This window comes from Carassius gibelio, chromosome B16 (assembly GCF_023724105.1).
Source record: "Carassius gibelio isolate Cgi1373 ecotype wild population from Czech Republic chromosome B16, carGib1.2-hapl.c, whole genome shotgun sequence".
NCBI classification, from domain to species: domain Eukaryota; kingdom Metazoa; phylum Chordata; class Actinopteri; order Cypriniformes; family Cyprinidae; genus Carassius; species Carassius gibelio.
Genome location: NC_068411.1, coordinates 20871685 through 20886016, shown reverse-complemented (window position 1 = coordinate 20886016; position 14332 = coordinate 20871685). Strand labels below are relative to the sequence as shown.

The 14332-nt window shown below is 35.5% G+C and overlaps 1 protein-coding gene across 2 annotated transcripts; it reads left to right on the top strand.

Annotated features, from left to right (window-relative positions):
• Positions 1 to 13404, top strand: dennd3b (DENN/MADD domain containing 3b). Of its 2 annotated transcripts, none has more exons than XM_052577506.1 (24): positions 1 to 72; positions 912 to 1036; positions 1444 to 1696; positions 1988 to 2103; positions 3014 to 3132; positions 3488 to 3599; positions 3745 to 3864; positions 4011 to 4229; positions 4983 to 5098; positions 5530 to 5685; positions 5772 to 5868; positions 5945 to 6048; positions 6192 to 6343; positions 6437 to 6961; positions 7748 to 8007; positions 8082 to 8252; positions 9436 to 9565; positions 9639 to 9746; positions 10351 to 10490; positions 10788 to 10954; positions 11291 to 11430; positions 11666 to 11778; positions 12228 to 12365; positions 12464 to 13404. In XM_052577506.1, exons 2-24 carry the CDS (start codon positions 953 to 955, stop codon positions 12665 to 12667), a joined length of 3744 nt encoding a protein of 1247 aa, XP_052433466.1. In that variant the 5' UTR covers positions 1 to 72; positions 912 to 952; the 3' UTR covers positions 12668 to 13404. The 2 variants fall into 2 exon arrangements, with proteins under 2 accessions (XP_052433466.1, XP_052433465.1); XM_052577505.1 differs by having other exon boundaries at positions 2 to 72; positions 1432 to 1696.
• The last annotated feature ends 928 nt before the right edge of the window (positions 13405 to 14332 follow it).

Genomic DNA, 14332 nt, shown 5'->3' with positions numbered 1-14332 from the left:
GTATCCCGTTCTTTTGTCTCTCCACCTGTCCCATACGTAATTTCACTTTCATAATACTGGTGATCGACAAAGGTGCGTGCATTCTTATTTCCTGCTGATATGGGCATGTTTATGGTTAGAATATAAACTTTAAGAAAAACTTGTTATCGCTAACAGTGTTATCACTTTATATAACAACTTAAAAAATACTTATCTGTTCAAAGAGAACACCAGCAATTCGTCGATTTTTTTGCAGTTATTCCTATTAGGGTAAATACTTAAATTATTACAGTTACCGTGCTTCAATTAGCAAAAAAAAAAAAAAAAAAAAAATGTAAATAAAATAATAGCAGTGACTAATTATCTATAGTTGAATGCAAATTGTAGGCTATGTTTCTGCTGACTATAGTAAAATATAAAAACTTTCTTTCTTTTTTTCTATTCACTTACAGCTCCTTTGTAACAGTTTTTTTTATATTTAGTTTGGCTTGTGTTTAAAAAAGTGCTTCTCACTTCAGTTATTGTAATATTCAAGCCTAAGCTGTTCAGAAATATATATTTTTTCTTTTAGTAGTTTCACTCTTGCAACACACACACATGAGTCAAATTTAACTCTGGAACGTCCCAGAGCAGGAAAATGAGATTATAGTGGCACACATCTCTTTTATCTGTGGTTTCCAGGGTGCATGCTTTTTTGTTTCTTCTTAGTTCCCACAACCATGCTGTTGTGTTGCTGTTGTGTTATCACTGATTTGAGGTGTTAATGTACATATTAACTTAATATTGCATCTTTAAAGTTTATCATGCATAATCTGCAATCTTAAGCAAAAATGTTTTACTTCTTACAGATTTCAGTTTGCAAACCAGGAACTAGAAATAAGAGATTTCTACATGAAAATGAACATTTTCTTCACTGATCTCTCTGTTCACAGATCTTTTGAGAGCTGTGGGTTCACAATCCTCTTGATTCCCAATGGCAGACAGTCTGCCTTCAGGATTACTGGAAGCATGCATCGTTGTTGGACCTGCAAATGATAAACTGAAGGAGGTGTCCCAGGTAAACTAAGTTCCTTCTGCGACCCTTTGTTATGAGGGGCAAGGCACCACCTTAACAACATAATGTGCATTAAACATGATGGGACAGGCCCAGAGCTTTACACTTTCTGATGGAATTCCTGATTTGGCTGCTTTTTGATTTCATTTTCAAGTTAACCCATAATTCAAAAAAAAATTTAAATGAAATTTTTTATAGAAAATATAATAATTCAAAGAAGCAGTTTATGAAAGGTCCCAAGGTCAAATTATTATTATTTTTTTTATTGTATTATTATTATTATTATTTTAAGCAACTAAAAAGTGAATATAGCTTGGTTTAGAGTTATAATTACATTCTCATCAGATTACAGTATGTCTCCAATCATATCAGTGGTCTTGAAAATGCATTGTGTCCAGTCTTTGCTGCAGGTGAATGGAAGTCCTCTCCCACAGCTGGATCCTGAGGTCCTACAGATCCATGTACCTCCATTTGTGTCTAAAGAGAGCCTCAGTGAACCAGTCGAGAGAAACTTCAGTCAGACCCAGCAACAGCGCCTCTTTGTTAAGAAGAAAAATGATATGTCTGATATTATGACTGGAAACCCCAAAGAAGTAACTACAGAGAACGTTAGTGTTCCCAAAGACCTGGATCTGGTGGCTCTGCCACAACTCTGCTTTCCAGGTGAAACAAATTTAAATTCAAAACCTTGACTGGTTGTTGAATCATGTCAGTGCCTGTTTCATGCAGGTTTTCATACATTACACAATATAATAGTATAATACATAGTATAATAGTATATCTCTGTAGAAAATGGCAAAGGTCAGATCAAAGCAGTATAAAGAGTATAAAAATAAAGGTGTTAGCTGACTAAAGAGCACTTCATACTATAAACGTAGAATAGTTCACAGTAGCTGCAACATTAGTTTAGAATGATTAGATTAGACTAACATTAATTTCTTTCTTTTAAATCAGGTGGGCTTCAGATAACTAAGAAACAAGAGGATGAACAATTTCACTTCCTAGTCTTTACTGACATGTTTGGAAACCAGTCTCATGGAGTAGTGCTCCAGTACTTTAGAACAACACAGGTCAGAATCTTTTTTTTTTTTTATTACCTAGCCTCTCATTATGGTTGTATATTGACAGATCACCTGTGCTGAATTTTACCTGCTGTTTACGAGTGTGTAACTTTAAGTTGCTCTAGTTTTTCTTAAAGTTTGTTGTATACCCCAATTCCAGAGTAGTTGGGACATTTTGTAAAATTCAATCAAATCAAGAATCTGTGATTTGTTAATTCGCTTTAACTTTTATTCAATTGACAAAAATAAAAGGAAATGTTTTCCAAAGTTTTCACTGACCAGCGTAAATGTATTTTGTAAATATGAACAAATTGTGATTTTGACGGCTGAAGTGCATTCCCAAAAGTTTGGGACAGAGGCAAAATAAAAGTAAATTGGTTATAAAATATCCACATTAAACTGTTTTGAAACAGTTCACTGCAAGCAGGTGAATTGGTGATAGGTCAAGGTATCATGTTTGGGTGTAAAAGGAGCATCTCAGTCTTTGTAAGCAAAGCTGGATCATCGCTCATCACTTTGTGCCAAATTTCACGAGAGAAGTGTCAAACAAATCAAAAATCAAATATAGTTTTTTCTGTTAAATTTTAGACAATTGATTTGCAGCTTTTTTCTTACTATTTTGCACGTTGTGGATTGAATATGCATTTAAAATAATAACATTTTAATAGGCCCTATTTGGTTATTCAAGTAAGACAATGGTCATATTAGGACAATGGAAATATAAGGACAAAGTAGGACATTGGACATGCATGGATCATTAATTCCATCACATTATAGAATATAGCTCCATATGTTTATATAGAATATAAACCATATTCCACACACAAATATGAATATAATTTGTTCTGGTGATGCAGTTTTGATTTAAGACTCTGACATATTCAAACGTTTTGTTTTATAAATATAACACTGTTTACAGGAAGGGATTCAGAATGGACATCTGTCCTCGTGCAAGTCTCCACAACTCTACATTGCTTATGCAATATGTGTTATATCGAAATACCCATATTACAATGCACTCAAAGACTGTCTGTCTAGGTAAGATTTGAGATATTTATTCAGATTTATTGAAAAATAATCAAATATTTAGGAGACCGAGGAGAATATATATCAAGAGGTTTATCGGCATTACTAGACTCTGCTATATTGCCTTCATAAAATACTCAGTTTGTCCACCTTATAAGAAGAAACACATGTATCTGCATTAGATGAAGTTGAAAACTACAAACGAAAGAGCTTGGTTTGATATCACTGCAGAGCCACAGTATTCTCACTTTTTAGATAGTCGTAGTTGTATATTAAACTGATATAGGATAAAGCAGTTTGATATAAAAAAAAATGACACTCTGCACATTTTCTACCACTTCCTGACTTTTCACTTTCCCATCCGCAGCCTCTTATTTCAGCTCCAAATCTGTCAAGTGACTGATATGGAAGAGCAAGTGAGGGAGTTCTCTGCTAAACTGGCTCTAGTCCCAGTTCCTCCTCCTGGTCAGCTGTATGTGGTGGGTTCCTTTAGGCATCTAAAGTTGATCAAAATAGGAGAAGTGAAATAAAATTTTAACAAATTGCAAAAGTCTATGATATGTTATAATGTTAAGGAAAATACGTAATACATGTGAAGTATGTTTACATGATCTTTCATGTCAGATGTTCACCTTACGACCTCTGACGATTGTCCTTCCATCCAGAGAAGATAAGTCTCATCCTGTTATCGACCTGGACCTACATCTTCCACTCCTCTGCTTCAAGACCAGAGAGCTGCTGCAGGTCAAATATAGAAAGTTAGCCGCTTGAGTGAACCCAGACAGTCTGGAAATCCAAACCAGTCAATTTTTGATTTCAATAAAAATTTTCCTGAAAGTTTTGATCCACATTACATAGGAAGAATGTATTATGTTTCTGTTCCCCTGCAGATCATAGCCAGTATACTCACAGAGCAGCGTATGGTGTTCTTTTCCTCGGACTGGGCCAAACTGACCCTGACCGTGGAGTGTCTCATGCTGTATATTTGGCCCCTGCACTGGCAGCACCCACTGGTGCCTATTCTGTCTCAACATATGCTGGACTTTGTCATGGCACCGACTGCCTTCCTCATGGGATGCCACATCAGCCATTATGAGGACGTTGCTGAGGTAAAGCCTAAACAATGGTCCCTATCACCTCATTAGGCTGTTCTTTAGTTCAGGGTTTTTCAAATTGGGGTCTTCATGCAATGTGGCGATAGAAGGACTGGGGAAAATTTGAGTGGACGTCTGATATCTATTAATGACATTTTGATGATGTTTTAAAATGTTACTTAATACAAAACTTTAATATATTTTATAATAATGTATAATATTTGATCATTTCTTTTAGTTTTTGGAACAATACCCTTTAATTTTGACAAATTATTCATTTTAAACTATTAATATTAATTGAATGAATTAATTGTAAATTAGCTAATTAAATTCTAAGAAGTTTTATTTTAATATTACCTTTTAATAAATATTAATATTTCCACATAGTATAATTGTGTATTTATAGATGCCTTTATGTTAGTTGCATTTAGGAACATCACTTTCCCTTGGAATTTTTACCCCGACTTTAGTTCATATCAAATTACCGTATTTTCCGGACTATAAGTCGCACTTTTTTTCATAATTTGGCTGATCCTGCGACTTATAGTCAGGTGCGACTTATTTATCAAAATTAATTTGACATGAACCTAGAGAAATTAACCAAGATAAAACATTACCGTCTACAGCCGCGAGAGGGCGCTGTATGCTGCTCAGTGCTCCTGTAGTCTACACTGAGCAGCATGGAGCGCCCTCTCGTGGCTGTAGACGGTAATGTTTTCTCTTGGTTCTTGGTTCTAAATAAATGCGAAATCGCTGTCTGTTTGTCAGTTAACTGAAGAGCTGATTCTGATCGATATCGACGAAGGCACCGTGTCCTGCTCTGGCTGTTATTACATTGACGTCCCTGACACCCCACAGGCAGCTGCTCAGCGTTTCAAGTGTCGGTAAGAAACATTAAACCAATAAATGCAGTCTTGCAAACTCTTTAGAATCTTAATTCTGTTGGAATAAGAAAAATATACAAGATATTAATCAACTCACACTATCTGACCCGACCGGTGAGACTAGGGGCCTGTATGATGGTAGTTAAAAAAAACGCAGGCTTACAGAATTAGTTTCAAGCTGACAACTAAAAATTCAATCAGGCTTTTTTGGTACCATGACATCAAATTTCTGTTGATCTTTCAGTTATTCTCCACTCCATTCATATGTAATGGATTTAAGGGTACTAATAATTAGACAAATAATGGTGCAAATGGTTCCTGCTAAAGCCAGCTAAACCCACTTCATGGTTTATTCCCCAGGTCCCATTATATAATTAATGGTCATGTATTTGTCAGATTTGTAATTGTTTTTTCTTTATATCTTCTTGTAGAAGGGAAGGTCTTCAATTACACTATGACCTGGAAGTGGTTCATCAGAGAATCTGTAGCAATCTTAATGAGCTGCGGATGCAGAGGAAGCGCTGGCAACACAAGCTCAATTTGGAAATACAAAACATCACCCTGGAGCTCATCGTTAACATGTTTAGGTCAGTAATAAGAGCCTGTGCAGAAAACTAGAACTAACTTTGAATCTTCTACATGTGTATGATTAAAATAATGCTTCTTTATCAAGAGATGTCAGTGATTACCTTAATAAGGAACACCGAGTTTTTAACACTGATGAGTTTCTGAAGACCAGGGAGCCAAGCGACAAGCCATTCTATAAAAAGGTGTCTTTATATATAAAAACACGTCTGGTCTTCAACCTTTAGAGCTGTATGACTGATGGCTTTTTATTCATGACAGGTCTTGGAAACGCACATTTTCCACTCATTCTTGAAAGAACGTTTAAATGGAAAAATAGATAAATTTTCCCAAATGGAGCTTAGCACTCAGACAGAAGACCAAAAGTAAGTTTCCGCATTATTAAAACGAATACTTTCATTCAGCGAGGATGCATTCAATTCATCAGAAGTGACAGTAAAGTCATTATATAATATATTTCCAACATATGTTGTTCTTCTGTTTAATACTTTGTTATCAATTTCTGTAGATTGAGTAGATCGATGGATTACTCACGCAGACCCACTATAAAGGAAATAGTTTCGCGAAATGGTTCTTTAGACAGCAGTTTGAGTGAACGCTTGGGCTCGAGTCTCCCTGACCTGGACAGGAGTGTCCTCAAACAGATCATTCCTGATAAGCGTAAGAGAAATGCATTTCTGTAATGCAGCTGTTTTGTGTTTAGATTACCGTGATATATTTACTGTATGTTACTAATCACCCTTATCCCAAAAGCTATGAATATACCAGTCAGGCCGGTCAAGATCCTCCAGCTTCCAGAATTCCCTTCTCCACTGAACTACCCCAACATACTCCATTACTTTGGAGATCTTATTCTCCAGCTGAACAAAGTCATATCAGCCACACCAGCTCAGGATTCCTCCCTGCTAGCGCGATACTTGTACCTGCGCGGCCTCATTAACATGCTGAGTTCGAAGCGATTGGATGCCCTCAGCGACTTCCAGAACCTCTACAAAACAGATATTGAGATTTTTCCTGGAGAGCTGGTGAAGACACTGGTGGACTCTCTGCAGAACGAGGAGAAAGTCCAGGCAGAGAAGAGATCTGAGCTCAAACGGCTCATCTGTCAGGTGAAGAACAATGAAAAGAGCGAGCATGAGGAATCTGACTATCACGTGAAGAAGTTCGAGCTGCCCAAGAGCCCCATGCAGCTGGAGGAGTTTGTGAAGTGTGCTCAGCAGTCTGGTATTGTGCGGGACATGGCCACTTCACAGAGATTGTTTGAAGCTCTCACTGTCGGTAAGTTTGAGCTGTATTGTGTCATTGTAGAGGTGCAAAATATTACCATATAAGTTGGTCAGTATTTGGCATACACTGCCGTTCAAAATTTGGGGTTCAGTAAGATTTTTCATGTTTTTGAAAAAAAAAAAGTTTATTATGCTCATCAAGGCTGTATCTATTTGATTAAAAATACAGATTTTATTTTTTAATTTTTGAAATATTATTGCAATTTAATTTAAAATTGAGGAAGAAAAGCTGTCATGCCATCATTATTCCATTTTTTCAGTGATCCTTCAAAAATCATTTTAACATGCTGATTCATAAACAGTGTTGGAAAATATATTTTTTGCCATCTGTGATACATTTTTCAGGATTCTTTGATAAATAAAAAGTTAAAAAGTTAAATTCCCTGTTGCAATATACACTAGTATTCAAAAGTTTAAGGACCGTAAATCTTTTCTTTCTTTCTGTGAAATTAATACTTTTATTTGGCAAGGATGTGTTAAAAGGATGTGTTTAATTGATATTTAATGTTTATCAAACCTCAAAATGAATATTCATTTTCTAATTCTAATATCATCAAATTCAATTCTAATATTTTAAACATGTATAATCTATTAACTATATATTATAATTTTGCTTGTAGTATTTTGTTTTAATGTATTTACGTAGACAAAAGTAGGTAATACAAATAAATTCAAATATAAAATATAATTAAAAATATGACAAATAAAATACAAATATTCTGCTATTTATTGTGATGCTATCTCAAATTATTTGTTACAATATACTTGTTCTTCTCAGGTGGGCCGCAGCAGATTCATCCAGAGATGTTCCGAGTGTTTTATAACTTCTGGAAACAGGCCGAGGCAGAAGCTCAGCACATTGACCTGCCTGCTGAGGTCCTGGAACGCCTAGACAACAGTGAGTGTGTGTACAAGCTGTCCAGCTCCGTCAAGACCAGTTATGGTGTCGGTAAAATTGCCATGACTCAGAAAAGGCTCTTTCTGCTGACCACAGGCAGATGTGGATACGTTGAGATTACCAAGTTTAGGGACATTGAGGTTTGTGAGTCTTTATACCCGCAATATTACTTTTGAAATGAGAAGTGGTAACCGTGTGAATCATGTGAACCCAGGAAGTAAAGATCTCCACTGCTTCATTCCCGCTTTTGAGGATCCCATCTCTAAAGATCAAGAACAGCCTAAAGAGAGAGATATTTGAGGCTAATTTGAAATCTGAGTGTGAACTGTGGGTCCTGATGGTCAAGGAGATGTGGGCTGGGAGATTGATGGCAGACAATCATAAGGTAAAGTTCACCGTAAACTGTGAAATATCTAAAGGCAAGGCAAGGGAAGTTTATTTATATAGCACATTTTGTACATAAAAGTAATTCAAAGTGCTTTACATAAAAGAAAGTAAAATAATCATAAAGAACAAAAATAAAACAAGCAATTTGTTCCAATGATTTAAAAATTGACTTATTTAAAATGAATTAAAAACAGTAAGAAATAGAAAATGATTTTACATAAAATACAGTGTGATGTATTTTGATTCTAAAGCTGGAATCAAAACATGAAATATAAAATCAACCATTTCTTGCCAGCTTAATAATAGAATCAAATATACATGCCATTCAAACGATGGGATCGGGTCTTTCAAAAGAATGTAAACACTGCATTTGTTTGATCAGAAAACAGTAAAAACTGTTATATTGTCAAAAACAATCGTTTTATATTTAATACATTTTAAAATGTCATTTATTCCTGTAATTTTCCGCAGCCATTACTCCAGTCTTCAGTGTACCTTCAGAAATAATTCTGATATGCCAATCTATCACTGAAGAAAATACTTATTATTATCAATGTTCAAATCTGAAAATTTTGTGGATACATTTTTTTTTTATTCAGGATACTTTGTTTCTTTTATTTGAAATATTTTTTTGTAACAATGGAAAAGTCTCACTTTTGATCAACTGAATGTGTCCTTGTTGAATAAAAGTATTAATTTAACAAAATCTTATTGAACCCAAACTTTTTACTAATAAGGTATTAGAGATTCAAATAATTAAAATGACAACTTGATGAATGAGGAAATGATACTTTAAAAAAGATAAGAATTTAATGTATATAGGTTCATAAATATATGGAGCAAATAGAAAAGCTTTGCCAAAGGAATTTGCAGTTGTTTCTAACAGTAGCAGGGTGTGTTTAGGGTGTCTACCAACAGCTGTTAGAATAATGCAAGTTTTCACAATCACATACATGCTTTGATATGCCCAACTAGTTCATTCCTATTGCCTGCCATCAGATAAACATTTTTAACTAGATGCACATTGTTCAATGTGTGTGTGTTTTCAAGTATTCAAGTTTCTGTTTCTATTTCTTTGTTTGAGGAGATGACTGTTATTCCTTTTCTAGATCACTGCATGTTTCAACCACAAATGCACAAAGTACTTGAGTTAGTGATAAGTGAACTCTTGTGTTTATCAGGACCCTCAGTATGTGCAGCAGGCACTGACCAATGTCCTGCTTATGGATGCAGTGGTGGCCTGCTTACAGACACAGAAGGCTGTTTGTGCTGCCTCCAAATTGGCATATTATGAAAAGCGACGACAGCAAGGTGTGTCTCACTCCCTACATGTATGATGATAACAAGACAGTTGTATTAAAGTCTCCTGTCTTCATTCCCACAGTCCCCATGATCATCCCCAGACCCACAGCAGAGGCGCTGAAACACAAGATCAATCCGTCCCAGAACATGACGAAGCCTCAGTCTGTCGATGTCTTGCTCTACACTCCAGGTCTGCATGTAGGAGTATTTGGTGAAATAGTTAAAGGGATAGTTCACCCCAAAATTTTAATTCTGTCATTAATTACTCAACTTCATGTCATTCCAAATCATTTTTTGAACTGTCCCTTTAAGTTATATTAATTGTCTGATCTGATTTTGTTAGATTATGATACACATTATTTCAGTTTAAAATTGCATCATTATACACATTATTTAAGACTGGAAAGTTACTGAACAGATACTGAACAAAGCTACATACTATTTTAAAATGAACATATGCATGTTATCAAAACTAAAGTTTCCAGTGGCATGTGTATGTGTATGATTCCTGGGCTGTTTGTTAAGGCAGCGTCAAATAAGAATTTTTATTGGTGCGTAACTGTTGACCTGAATGCTTCTCCACGTGCTCCACACTTGAAAGCCTTCAGATAACCCATATTTAAGCCTTGACTTGGAGTATGTAGACAATAAAATGTGATTATGCAGTCAAGGATTGCTACTGTGTGCTTAGATCCCAAGCAGAATGATGAACAGGAGCTTTTTTTTCCCCACTTATACATAAACTGTGTTTGTCTAAGGTTTAATGAAATTAACTTTTTTTTTACTTCTTCCAGGCCAGTTAACTTTCCCAGACAGAGATGTGGATGGAAACCCTAAACTCTGGTGTGCTCTCAGCTGTGGGAAAGTGGTCGTGTTTGATGCTGTCAGTTGGTCCCTGAAGCAAAACTGCATTCATTTAGGAGAATCTCGACTGGTAAGATGCTGCTGTATGATTTTAAGCAATTTGATTTAATGTATTAAAGATGATAGAAAGGTTCAGCAAATCTGATGTTTTCTGTATTTAGTGTTTTTCAAGTTACAGACCCCTTCCTCTTTTTCTTTTAGCCACAGTAAGTTGTGTATGATGCCACATTGTGGATTGGAAACTTCTTGCAGATTTGTTCCCCAGTGTCTTATACTTCTGGCTGTAGTTTTTGGGTCTGTGGAAGAGTGAAAATTAAAGTTAATTCTAAAAACAGATTTCAAACAGCAGTCTTTGTTTTGTGCCCAGAACTGCATGATGGGATTGGACCAGGAGCAGGTGTGGATTGGTTCTCAGGACTCCGTCATTTACATAATCAACACTCGCAGTATGCTGTGCCATAAACAGCTGACTGAGCACCATTTTGAGGTCACAGACTTCGCCCTGGAGAAACTGAACCCTGAGAACAGATCAAGGTGAGTATGGGACAGTAACAACATTCGCTCGGTCAATATCCTGGCTGCTTATGGATCAGGCCGACTGCATTGTGTTCATTCTTTATATGAAGTTATAAATAAGATATATATAACATATACACACATTTTAATTATATATTTTATTATTTATTAGTACATTTAGTTTATTATAGATTGATCAAAAATAAAGAGAAATATGATTAACTCCAAAAATACAATTAACAGTGTCACCAGCAGATGGCAGCATTGTTTGTGATATTTTCTGTATATTTGGCAGCTGAGGTTGAGAATAGAGATCACACTGTGAAGAAATGTCATTTTGATGTGTTCTCCAAGCCAAGCGCAGGTGTATTCCTGTAGTGCAGATGGCACTGTGATCATTTGGGACGTCCCTTCTCTGAAGGTGAAGAGGCAGTTTCATCTGTCCTGTGACAGACTGCAGTCCATTCAAGTCTACAATGATGTCTTATGGTGTGGTACGTTTGTCATCAGCCTGTTGTTAACTAGAAACTCTAATTTATAGTATAGCGTTTTTACATACATTTTACAAAAAGTGTTCAGATGGCCATTTTTTTTCTTTCAATGGATAGCTTGATAGACATTATTGAGGTTAATCAGAATATATATATATATATATATATATATATATATATATATATATATATATATATATATATATATATATCTGAATTTAGTTTGTTGTTTGTAAAGGTGCTAGAGATTGTGTCATGAAGCTGAGTCCCAGTGGAGCTCTGCTTAGTAAGATTTTCCTCCCAGATGAAGTGAAGACCACATCCTTCAGCAGGGTCACACTGCTTATAGAGGTTTGTATCATCTTTATGGTCTTATGGTCTGTAACCAAATATGACCCCTAAATATGATGATCCCTCTTCCTAAAATACACATACACACACACACACACATAAATATATATACTGTGTATATATATATATATATATATATATATATATATATATATATATATATATATATATATATATATATATATATACCATTTATACTGTAAAAATGAGTTTTTATACATAAATACAAAAGGCATGTTTTTAAATTATAAATCTTTATTTTTCTGTGAATGTGATGTGTTGCAACTTTATGTTGTTTTAGTGTGTATTTTTTCACATTTAGAACATTTGACACCCAGACAGTCAGAGAGGTCAGCCATGCCACTAAATGGTGTGCAAAAGATTGCATAAAATGATAGTGTACTCAGATATAATCAACGAACTCAGGCTCTTGTTGTGCATTTTTATAGAAAAGACAGATCTGGACAAGTTTCACAGACTCAGCAGAGCTTTGTGTATGGGACTCCAGTGACCCTGTCAAACCACCTAAATGGGTCACACTCCCCAACTGTAGTGGGGTCACCTGTATGATCAGAGTGAAAGATCGGGTAAGATGTGACCTTTTACATGACATTTCCATGGTCATACCATACATATATATATTTACACACACCCAAGACATGGTCTCCTCTTTCTCTTTTATTAGGTCTGGATTGGTTGCAGTGGAGGGTCGGGCCTCAGTAATGTTGTGGGGAAGATCTTTGTGTTGGACTCTGAGAGCCTGACGGTTGAGAAGGAGCTTGAGGCCCATGAAGACTCTGTTCAAGCTCTCTTCTCAGCAGAGGACCGATACATACTCAGCGGCTCTGCAAAACGTGATGGCAAAATCGCCATCTGGAGAGTAGATTAAACAAATTGACACAACTTGATTGTAAGTTTTATCAGCTTCAGAAACAGGTGCATCAGGATATATGACATGCAAGTTGTTCCGTAGCAGTCTTAGCTTAGGGGAAGAAATGTATATGCTGTTTTCCTTAAAAAAAAAGTGTCATGTAATGAGACTTCTACAAGGATTCTATTCTACAAATAGTCCTATGTTAAGAATGCTATGATCTCAACGTTCTCTTTGGAAATATATTTCTTACGGCTTGTAGCTGTAAAACATAATAAAGTTTTATATCTTTTGGAATTAATTTGAAAGCTTTCAGTCTTTTGAAAGCTGTTCTTATTTCAAGAAAGCTGAATATAGAATCGGGTGAGGTTTGTGGAGCTGCCATGTACACAATTTCCTGAAAAGCCCTGGATCAAAGGGAATTGAGGTCCAAACACCAGCACTGCCTGAGGATGGACTGCAGCCATAATGAGTAGATTGTGTAACAGTGTGCCAGTCCTTGTGGTGTCTCTGGAGTGGCTTGTAAGAGTGTATGAAACCCTCTTTGATAGACACTACTGTCTCGGTTTTTGTTATTGTAGATCGTATTTATTTTATATCTGAAATGTTTTGGGGAAATCTCACACAGAAATGCCTGGGTTGTATTAATTGTCTTGTTTTCTCTTTCTTCTTTTTATATTTGCATGAAGTAAAAGTGTAGTAAATATGTCGATTTTGTTTTTTTTAGATACATTGTAGGCCTGGCTAAAATTGTGCTTGCATTTTAACAATATGTGACCCTGGACAACAAAACTATAATAAGTAGCACAGGCATATTTGCAGCAATAGCTAACAATGCATTGTAATTGTAAAAAAGTATTAAAGGTATTAAAATAGGATATTATAACTATCATGTTCCATGAAGATATTTTGTAAATGTCCTACCGTAAATATATCAAAATGAATTTCTGATTAAATAAATTTTTCCCTTCATTTGGACAACTTTAAAGCCGATTTTCTCAACAACAAAAAAATTCTGCACCCTCAGATTCAGATTTTCAAATAGTTGTATCTTTAAAAAAAAAAAAAAAAAGAATAAATTCAGTACAACATCAGTAATAATGCCCTTGATTTTAATGTATTTTATCCATTACAATAATGAGAACAAAGAGGTACATTTGTGTTTATTAATAAATAAGATTTAAAAAATAATAATAATTAGTACAAACAGGCTTCTTTTTTCTCACAAATTACAATATCTCACAAAATATATTTATTTTCTTCTTCTGATTTTGAGGTATATGCACCAATAGGACAGAAATGTGCTATACAAGTTTCATTAGATTAATTTCACATTGCACCAGAATCTCCTCCTATATCAACCTCTTTTTTTCCCTTGAGAACACAGATTATTGAATGTCATGACTTAAAATTAGCAGTACTGATGTAGAGTCTGTGTTTGTCTTTAATATTCAAATAAATATGACTTAATAAACATGGAGCTGTTCTGCATCAGCCCCTCTCACTCTGGAGGTGTTTGCAGAAGGGGCCCTTGGCTGGATTTCTGCCACCCATGCAGAGGACAGTGATTGGCTGATGTGTAACTTTCTGACACTGGTGTCAGCCATCTACTGTCAGACGTCATTGGAAGGAATTTTGGGGATGTGTCTGGAAGACAAAGCCAGCACACATCCATCCTGTGCC